This window comes from Blennius ocellaris (genome assembly GCF_963422515.1).
Source record: "Blennius ocellaris genome assembly, chromosome: 1".
NCBI classification, from domain to species: Eukaryota; Metazoa; Chordata; class Actinopteri; order Blenniiformes; family Blenniidae; genus Blennius; species Blennius ocellaris.
In genome coordinates, this window is record NC_137650.1 from 20,845,844 (window position 1) to 20,856,686 (window position 10,843).

A 10,843-nucleotide genomic window follows, 5' to 3' on the forward strand; every position below is an offset into this window, starting at 1 on the left:
ATTTACAAAAATTGTAAAATGTGTATACATCTGTGCCAAACGGTGATAATATGAAGCTACTCAATTGACCATGGGCGATGATGGAAGGAGTGGTGTGGTGGCTCAAACAACTATTGGTACCCATTCTAGTTGTGGTTAAAATCTCACCAGTTATGAGATTGATTTTAGAAAACTGTAAACATGCAGGGATTAATTTGGACAGACTCCTTTTATCGCTGTCACTTTAGTTATTGAACTATAGTTAAAGCCCTTCAGTTGTTATATAGATCAAATCCATGAAGTATTTTAACACTTGCATGGCTTAAAACCTGATAGTTCTACAGAGTATATTGTAGAATGTGTGCAATTTACCTAATTTCTTCAGTCATTATATTGTATTGATAATAGATATTCTTATACATGAAAATATGAACAAGGCATTATATAAACTCATTATAACAGTTCCCAACATATTTACTGACCATATATTTACTGGGAAAGTAGCTGATGTGCAAGTGCAGCATCATTTTAGCTCTCTGCGACACAGACAAGTTCACTTAATCTTTGGTGGGTTGAGAGATTTTGTAGATGTCTAGAAGTAAAACTTTTGTTCCTTTGTACTGAAATGACATCTGTCCCTATAGTCCTTTTGGAGTACTGCCAAAAGTCGAAAACTTTTAAGATGATGCTGTGAAGTTGTTGTTCTTTTTCTTCAAAACGACGTGTTGAGGATAATATACCTTGTATTCATATTAACTCTATTGTGCTTCTTCCTCTCTGAAGTGAACCATTCATTTATATTGAGGTCGAAATGTTCTCTAAAGGCCAGTACAGGATCAAACGCACAACTATTTCAAACAACCAGCATAAACCTGATTTGTACACCTCAATTCAGTTTTGCACATTACACATCTTTGTTGAGCCTGCGACTGTTGCACACAACCAGCTCTCTGCAGCACTGTCTCAATTAGAGCAGGGGAGGGCAGCCACTGTTCCACTGCCTCTCTATGCTCTTATCAATTTTACCAGACAATTAGGGGATAGACCATGGCGCTTTGATGTCACTGTCAGCCTTGTGAGCCAACGCTTGATCAGCTCTAATTCTGACTACAGTACAGCATTTGAGGCGAACGGAACAGGAATTGGACAAAACTATTGTTTGTACAATTAATGCAAGAACCAGTCCTGCTTCAATGGGGACATGAACGTACACTGTTTTGAAATGTATATGAAACGTACTCGCGGGCGCACTTTGAATGCATAGACAGCTGAAATATAGTCAAACTCACAGAAGCAAACAAGCATGGAAAAAATATAAAAAACACTTAAAATGTCCTTGTCCTCTGTGAGGCAGTCACCAGATTAAAACATCATGTTTTTTTTTTCTTTTAAATGTTTTCGTATGTATTTAGGTTTTTCTGCAGTTCTACATGACAATTGTCCCTTTTAATTGCTGTAATTGCCCTGCAGAACTGGTTGATGTCAATTCAGAAAACCTCAATGCACAATACTGATTTGATTGGTATTCTTTGGGAATGCAGTCTATAGTAGTCTTTAATAGAAAAATACCTTCTTACAATATGCAAACAATACTATAATACATCATAGTTACTGGACACAGATTTGAGGAAGGGATGGAGAGACAGACAGAGAGAGAGAGAGAGAGAGAGAGAGAGATGGAAAGAATGTGTGAGAGAGAGAGAGAGAGAGAGAGAGCGAGAGAGATGGGAAGGTGAGGTTGTTAAAGGGAGAGATGACATAACCTGGCTGGAAGCCCAGCTCCCTGAGAGCTCACCGCCTTTCCTGTTGCTATGGTTACTCGCAGCAAGTTGCCAAGTGAGGATGGCTCCGTCATCAGCAACGAATCAGAGAAGCTGAATTCCTGCAGGGGCTTGACGGTGCCGAAAGTCACAGCACAGCAGAAACTGACAAAGGAGGAGACGCGCAAGAGGGATGGTGAGAGTCACAAGTTGATGCAAATACAAATTATTTATTCTCCTACTCCCATGCAGGCAAGGTCAGGTGTGTCAAAAATGTCAAAACATGTTCTCTCATGCCCCCCCCCATACATTTGGTACTTCTTTGGTCACTGCTACTGCAGCTTTTTCATAGTTATAGTTCAGCAATAAGCAGCGACGGACCTCATGAATATGCATGAGACGGCCACTCCGCTGCTGACATGATACAGTATGTCAGAATAGTGGTGATGTGACACAGTAGCATAAACACACAGTCATGCACTAATGCAAAAAAAAAAAAAAAAAAGAAGAAAGAAGTGCAGAAAGGGCATCCCGTGCTCTTCCAAGCTGCTGGGCTTTGCGAGTGAAAGCCATTTCTATGTTGAATAATTTGTCATTCTATTCTTGTCCACTGAAGTTATATGTTCCACATGTGGTGGGTAAGAGTTGAATTAATCTAATGCAAGCACTTAGTTGTAGATTGAATGAAGTTAGCTGGATTATGATTTTCTTAATGGCTGGGTTTGAATAATTGATCAGTTGCGTTAGGAGAAACTAGAAGTGAAACCAGTTTGTCTCATGTTGGATAAGTTGAAAAAAAGGTGCTAAGTCAGTTCCTTTAATTTATCATAGAGATATATTGCCATAACTCTTCCCTTATTCATCTTTGTGATCTATTGTTTCTGTCCACAACTCCATTTCATTTGCTGACAGAGACAAATGGTGTTTGACATAATCCCTAAAGTGACAAGGTGATGGGAGTGTGAGTGAGACACAGGTGGAAAAGGGTGACAGGGGAGAAAAAAAGACAGACAAAGTGGGAGAGTGAGAGGTCCCCTATGACTGACAATGTAATGATTAGAGGTATTTGTAGTTGCTTTGTGAGTGAACTCCCTCTCTGTTCTTCAGATCCATATGACACCTCCTCTGGCTCCCTCCAGCTCATTTCCATAAAGCCCATGGGGGCTCAAACCAACTACTCACATCCCGCATCCACAGAGCGCAGCTACAACTCAGCCGTCATCAATGGAGAGGTGATGCATGTACACATCCACATATACTGACATAAACAAATTAACATGTGTGCATTAATGCATTAAATGCTGTGTTCAGCCCAAGGCTAAAACAACATGTATTTCTGTACAACAATCACAGTCAAGCTATTTCTTTATAAAAAAAAAAATAGTTTTTTGGAGAAGTGATATTTTCAAAATATTGTGAGCTTATTTCCCAGAAAAAAAAATTGAGTCTATTCTTTGGAGACAACTGTTTGAATTAGTTGCTTCAATAACATGGAGCACCACACATTCTTTTCAATATCCTTTTGTTGTATCTGATGCTGAGGCAATATAATAAACTTGGAAAGTAACCTGGAATTGTTTGTGAGTGCTGGATAAGAATGTCTTTTTTTACAACTTGTTTTTCTCATGGACAGTGTGATCTTTCAGCTACACAACACAAAACTCGAACCACAGCACAAGAAGAAAGAGGAACCCTGGGAGAGTTTATGTTCTGATCTCTCCGTGTTCTGCTGCATGCTGTCCTCTCTGCAGGTGAACTTGGCACTCAAGCAGAAGTCAGACATTGAGCACTACAGAAACAAGCTGAGGCTGAAGGCTAAGAGGAAGGGCTATTATGACTTCCCATCCACCAATGGCAGCAGTGGCGATCAAGCCCTGGTGCAGCGACAGAGGCATGGAGATGAGAGGGCAGCCGGTGAGCATGGCCGACCACTGGAGCCTGATGATGATCGAGGTTCCACTTATGTCAAGTCTCACAGGAGGTGAGGGCAGAGCGAAGATGCAGTGGGAACCTTGGTTTTGGTGAATAGAAACAAAGACAAAACAGTGCCTGCGTCAGTGTTCGATGATGACTCTTTTCATGCAGCGATACATATAAATAGCCTTGCATAGAAACAAGGGACATGCATTTCATACTGGTTGATTGGACTTTTAGCCAGAACCACTCATCCATCCTTGCTCACCCTTGTCTTTAATAAGTAGCTTAAAGATAAGTGAAACCACCCCCTCTAATGTTGTCATTATCCTGTCTTAGTAGGCAATGGGCGACCCATCAGGTTGTGAGACTCTATAATGGAGATAAGAGGATTGGCAGGCTACTCTGTGGTCCACTGTGCTGGTTCTGTCCTGCTTCTGCTTTACAGATGCACAGAAATATGGAAAGTCTTTCATTTACAAATTTGGGTCAAATGTGTTAACTATCTTTTCCACACTAGATTAACACACCCTTCAGAGCTCCATCCCAGCTGCACACAGAAGGAAAAAAAAAAAGCAACATTTGAATCGCAGCTTGTGTGCGAAGGCTTGGATGGCAGTTTGTATTTTCCACCCCGATGAGCAAGATAAGCAGATGTTGACTGCCAAATGATTGTGTGGCTGATCAGCGACGCCACCAACATGCATTCCCCCTTAGCTGAAGTGATTACATCAGAAAAGGTTTACTGATGTGCATCTTGTCCTCTGTCATGGATCGTGTTGTGTCATACTAGATACGTGGCACCATGCAGTAAAAAATGACACAGAGGACATACTCGTTTCACATGACATTGAAAATGATTATTTTGTATCTCTGCCAGATGCGTTACTCAATGGCTTTATAGTATATTATAAAGTATACCAGCCTTTCATCTGTCACAGCTCCAGCTCAAATACTTTTCTGCACCCTGATTATTGTGTTAAGTTCAATAAAATCTGTGCGCTTCGTTGTAATAAACTGTCCATAACCTTTCACTCTTTTACTTCTACAACTAAAAGGTGTTTTTTTTTAGTTTTTTTTTTAAGTGTTTTATATGAGTAACTAACCCAGATCTGAACTCGACTGAATCCACTTTTTACTCTAATTGGCAGGCAGTCCCAGGTAGGGCAGACAGCCTATCGTAGCAGACAAAGCTTGAGCAGTCCGAGCCCTGGAGGAACAGAGATGGACCTGCTTGTAATGAGAGAGAGACCAAGGAGAGGTATCCGCAACAGCGGCTACGACGTGAGTCACATGTCGGCACATGTCATCACCCACCACTCCTGTCTCACCAATCAAGCCAATTAGACCTGTCATTTAAAGAGAAGCTGATGGCTGCATACGCGCATGTACACTCCTACCCACACTTGTGCTGACGTGTGCAAATACATTATTAACCAGTGCCATAATGCTGCAGAGGCACCTTTTGAACAAGAATATGTATTTGTACCCAGTAAAGTCATGTTTCTTCTATATCGCTTGTAGCAGGTTATCATATAATATACCAACCTGGCAAGTAGTAAAGATTAACTATAAGAGGAAAAGATCTGCATCCATTCTTGAAAATCTCAACAATCATTTTAAATGAGCCCACCTACTTTACATAGTATGTACTGTATGTACTGTGAATACCATACTTTTTATTTGTCATGAGTCAGTATAAATTTAGATAGCATTATATACATTTGTGGTGTGCACTGATTGGTTGCATGGTATAAAATGCAGTCGCAATACAGTGAAGCTAACTTTGTGCCATTTTTCCCATCTAATATCAAAGAAGTAAAAAAAATCATAATCAATCAAAGGTAAGATTGCTGCCTTGCACTGTGTTGCCTTCAGGGCAGAAACAGAAACCAGACAGATTCTACTACGCTTTGGTTTCAAGTGTGCCACAGTAAGCTCAAAGGACAAAAGTGGTTCATTCATAATTAACATTAAGATTTATGAGAGCCTGTCTTTGTGATATATAATGCATCTCAGGATGGCTGGTTTATGTCTTTACTCTTTTATTGTTCCATTATGGTTCTGTCTGTGGCTCTCTCTCTTTCTGTGGTCACAATACAAATATGTGAGCCCCAAAGAGTAATCAAGTGGACCATTCCTAAAAAGTGCTTTCAGGAACATTTCAACTGAACTCCTTCTGACCTGCTCCCGGTCTGACTTACTTCAGCATGAAAAGCTTGTGTTTTCTCCTAAAGGCTTGTCGGCTTAAAGCCACGGTGTCATACACATTCATTTGGTGTTTTCGACTACAATGTGTTCCCATGAGCAAAATATAACTAAATGTGAATTCAGAAAATTTCTCACAAGCTCTACAAAACAAGATTTTTCTTACCTCGCCTTCTTTTGGTTGTGTTGTATTTACTAAGCAGCAACTCTTCAGCTCTGCAAGAATGATGGCTCAATAGGACGAGCTGCCCAGTCATTCTGCACAACTCCTGGTCCTGTAGTTTACAAAGGAACTAATGTAGCTCTGGGCCCTATTGCTGCAGATGCAAGTCTCTACTGCTCCTTGTTGCAGGGGGGGCTGATTTATGAGGTGCACCACACTATGTCTCCAGTGGCTACCTTCTATTCACATAGGAAGTAGGGCAGAGTGACCTCATACTAATATATCTTGAATATAAGTGCTGAATAAATAGAAGCTAAGGCTAAAATAGAAGGAATTTAGATAATGTGACCTGAAGAAGTGTGTGAAATGATTAGAATACGATGCAGGGAATATATATATAGTAAGTAGGAAAAGAGAGACCAAGAAGGAGAATACAAGAAAGCTTTATAACACAGTGAAAATCTCAGTCACTGAACTCCTCTGTTCCTAAGCCTGCTGTGACCAAGCAGTGACACAACCCGGATCAAAATCTTCCAGCTGATGTGTCTGTGACTCTCAGAACAGTAACATTAAACAGTCTCTTCTAGCGAAGCCAGCACTCTGCCGACAGCCTACTGAGAGACTGACAGGAAACACAACTTGTTTTTTTCCCACCTTTCTCAGGATGTTCATGCTAGTGGCTCACCAACACCGTAAGGGGAAGTTTCAATTTCCAATAACCGATCCAGATAAAAAAAAAAAAAACATGGCTTCTCGGGCCTCCCCATGTGGTCCCTGTCACAGATTAATTCACACAAGCTCTTTCTGAGAGTGTTATGAAATGTGGTGCTAAATCTAATCTTGTGCCCAAGTTTGTTATCCTTCAGTCTCTAATGTTAGTTGTAACTGTTTCCTCATGAATACATTCTAATATATAAAGGTTTAAATTTAGTACTTTGAGTTTTATAAAGTGTTCAGTGTCTCTCCTGCGATTTATCCGTTACAGACAGAGCCGGAGTTGATTGAGGAGACGAATGTTGATCGTCTCATGGGGCCGCGGGGATACATGTACGGTCGTGGCTTGAAAGGCCACTCAGAGACGTCCACTCTGAGCTCACAGCCCTCCATTGATGAAGTGCGACAGCAGATGCACCTGCTGCTGGAGGAGGCATTCAGTCTGGCCTCAGGAGGGCAGTCCACATCCCGAAGACACTCCCACCACCAGCCTCCTCCGGACCACTACAGTCCCGCACCGCCCCCACTCCCTTACACAGATGTAGTGACCAGTGCTCCAGGTACGATGACCTGTGGACGGGGAGGGCTGCAGTGGGTACCATCTTATGGCACCGATGTGTATCAGTGCAGTCTGCCCAAACCAGTAAGTACACTCTGATTTACCCCCTGTAATTGCAGCCAATAGTGAACAATAAAGAGGTAAAGGTGTTCACTGTCTGTTCAAGGCCTTTCGCTTCACCCAGCTTCCTGAAATGACGATGGGTTCCCCTCCTCCTTTACCACCTCGCACTGGGCCTCCTCAAGGGACCCCGTTAAGACGGTAAAGTTCAGTACACACACATACACACACACACGCACGCACACACACACACAAACACACACGGTTGCAGACAAACATCCACCAGTTGCATGTCGCATCCTGAATCTCATAAGATTATTTTAACATCATTCATATTCAGGGGCGAGATTGTCACTAGGTGATGTGCTGTGGCAAGGGTGAATTTAGGCCTTGTATAAATTTTAATATTGAACTAGTGCATTTGAGAGATGCCAAGAATGCTAATGAGGCGATGACTTCCCCTCATGGAGTATGCCTGCCATCTAGTGGTGCGGTACTGCAGGAGCGCGTTGTTTAAACCTCTCGAATCTCTGTCCAAACTTAGCTCCACTTCAGACTTGGGGCCTAAGGGAAGGACCTCAGAGACATCTGTCGCTGAAATGCGGAGTCAACGTGACAACAACCCATATGGGCCAACCACGAGAGCAGCGCTCCCATCTATCACGGCAGAGCAGCCTGTGTCCAACTACTCAGGTAAGCACACAACAGGAGGAGACCACACATTTTGTAAGAGTTGTTTGCTTTGTTTCTTTGTCAGTTGTTTGTTCAAAGTAGTTTTGTACTTGTATGTTGGTAATAGTTTATTTTATATTGAGTTACCTCAAATAGGCTAATATGAATGACTCTCCTTTCTCTTTAATGTAGGAAACCCTATAACAGCTGTCTACGCCATCCCAGCCACCAGGTCTGGATACTCAGAGTACTTTGTCTCCACACCACCCACCTCCTACCACAGTCCGTCGTGGATGTCTTATCCCCCTGAACCTGAGGATGTACCCCCACAGTGGGCAGATTCTGTAAGCAAGACCTTTTTTTTTTCCCTCCTGTGAGATTATTCAGTCCAATTGATCCAAAATGATTCAATCCATGGCTGCACAACAATGTAAATAGGGTTTATAAGCTATTCAGCTGACAAAGGCCTAAATATTTTGAGATTGTAATGACATTTCCAGACTTTGAACAAGTTAAAGAAGCCATTGAAAGACCACAATATGATCTTTTTATTCCCTCAGGTAATATTGTATAAGTTCATACTTAATTAATTAATCAAATATTCAATATTATTAAAATCTTGATTGTCAGTCCCTATAGAGTCAGAAAGAAAGATTAGTGGGAAGCAACAGTCATGGCTGTGAAGGAATAAACATTACAAAGAGATATAATTCAACAACCTTGTTGGTTTCAACTCACTTCATTAAAATATGTTGGCCCACTGTGTCAATATTAAGATGATTTACACCGTTTAGTTTGCTCATCTTTTTCCATTTAACATGATTTGTTCTCATTCACCAGCATTGTCCTATTCAATTAATTTCAACTTTATTTATATAGCACCAAATACAATACAGCCATTTCTAGGTGCTTTTAACAGAGAAAACCCCAACGAATCCACATGAGCAAGCAGATTTATTTGCGACTGTGGAAAGGAAAAACTCCCCCTAATAGGAAGAAACCTTTGCAGAAACCAGACTCAGAGGTGGCGGCTTTTCTGCTGACATGTTGGGGTGAGGGGATAGAGGAGAGGAAAGGATAGGATAGACAAAGAGATTGATGGGGGTGTACAATGTTCTATGTTCTATGTTTTCCATTCACTATAAATAATGCATGCACCTTTCCTTTACACTGGGGCAGTTAAAAGGCAGCTGGCTGTGATTCAGGTCTTTGGCTGGGTTGGCCTTCAATAACAAGGTTGGTGGTTTGATAACCCATCAGGCCTTGACACAGCGTCCTTGAACAAAAATAATGAACCACAAGCCTCTTCTAATGGTGTGTATGTACCTCACATGGCAGCCCTCACTTTTAGTATGAATAATCATGTAAAGCGTGTTCAGATTTCTCGACATTAGAATGTGCTCTATAAGTAAATGTTCATTTACTCATATATTTATGCATCATCTCTTTCAGAGCCAAAATAATTTACAAACTGTCGAACTGAATTCATGGCTGCTGATGAGTGAACCCAACAAAACACTCATTTCTAACATTTACTAAAACTTTTTTTTTTACTTTGGTGTAATGCGGGTCCATTTGAAAGCATAATATAAAGTATGACATTCGAGGCATTGTCACTGCTCAAAACTACTAATTTAAAACACATATGCTCCCATCCAGTCAGCGTCAGTCCTTTTGTTAAGGCATTACATATTTCAGCAAGACCACATGCTGCATTCATCACATTCATCACTCCGTCTGCGTTCTCAGTGTTCAGCAATCCAGACCTTTCACTCGACTCCTTATTACCAGAAATGTACTGACAGTTGTTAAAAGAAGAGATAATCCCACACAATGATAACATCGCTCTCTCTCCCCACTTTTTTGAGATCTAATAAGATAAGTACATCTGCTAAAATATGGAAAGGAAATTGTAAATGTATTATTTCAAACGTTAGATAAACTACCTACATTCTTTAATGAAGAAATACATGTAATCACGGTTTTTTGTTTTTGAAGCATTGCACACAATACAGTTCATACACAGTCGGACTGCTGTACATTTTTCAATCTTCAGATTTGTAAATTTGTTATGTTTGCTAAACATGATTAAAACTATATGTGATATTATATATTTATATGACTAACTACCTTTTTAGTGTGCGCTGTATTTCTGATGCCTTCTCTTCCCCTCCGTTCAGGTGCCCCTGCCCGGGTACGTCGAGGCCTTTCCTCACCCTCGCTACCCACAGGGAAGCCCCGCCAGGCTGCCCCTGGAGTACAACCAGACACTGGAGCAGCCCCCGACTGCCCCGAGCACAGCATCCCACCAAAGTCTGCCCCAGGTGCTGAAGGACATGGACAACATGCCCCTGAGCAGCCTCTCCACGTCTGCCCTGGTGCAGGCCATTCGACAGGAGGTGGCCAAGCTGGCCAAGAAGCAGAACGACATGTTTGAGTTCTAGTTGTGACTCAGCCGCCCTGCGTGTGAGAGAGATGGCAAGTCGTGCACTGGCACACAGAGATCACACTCGTTCAGACTGATTTTTCATATTTGTACTGTAAAACAGACTGATCTTCTTTACACACTGAGCGCCAACTGTTTGATTTCTTTTTCACACACCATTGGTGTTTTGTGTTTTTTTCCAGCTCCCGACGTAGGGAACAGAAAAGATATTTCCTTTTTGAAAACTTTGCCATCCTCTATTGATGATGTCTCGAGTTACTACATGCCTCTCTGTAGATATGTCTATAGGATATGCTAACTATGGAAATTATAACTTTTCCATGCTCAACCTTTTTTTTTTTTTTTTGTGAATCAGCATTAATTGAAAA

At 41.4% G+C, this 10,843-nt stretch overlaps 1 protein-coding gene across 1 annotated transcript in view; it reads left to right on the forward strand.

Annotated features, from left to right (window-relative positions):
• Positions 1–10,473, forward strand: part of kiaa1549lb (KIAA1549-like b) — a gene marked incomplete at both ends in the record, with an annotated part of 63,060 nt that extends 52,587 nt beyond the window's left edge. Inside the window, 9 exons of the mRNA XM_080520871.1 lie at positions 1,805–1,935; positions 2,847–2,971; positions 3,491–3,720; positions 4,805–4,937; positions 7,010–7,381; positions 7,464–7,558; positions 7,902–8,050; positions 8,222–8,373; positions 10,210–10,473. Coding sequence (XP_080376997.1) covers positions 1,805–1,935; positions 2,847–2,971; positions 3,491–3,720; positions 4,805–4,937; positions 7,010–7,381; positions 7,464–7,558; positions 7,902–8,050; positions 8,222–8,373; positions 10,210–10,473 — 1,651 coding nt within the window. The remainder of the gene's footprint in view (positions 1–1,804; positions 1,936–2,846; positions 2,972–3,490; positions 3,721–4,804; positions 4,938–7,009; positions 7,382–7,463; positions 7,559–7,901; positions 8,051–8,221; positions 8,374–10,209) is intronic.
• Between the last annotated feature and the right edge of the window lie 370 nt (positions 10,474–10,843).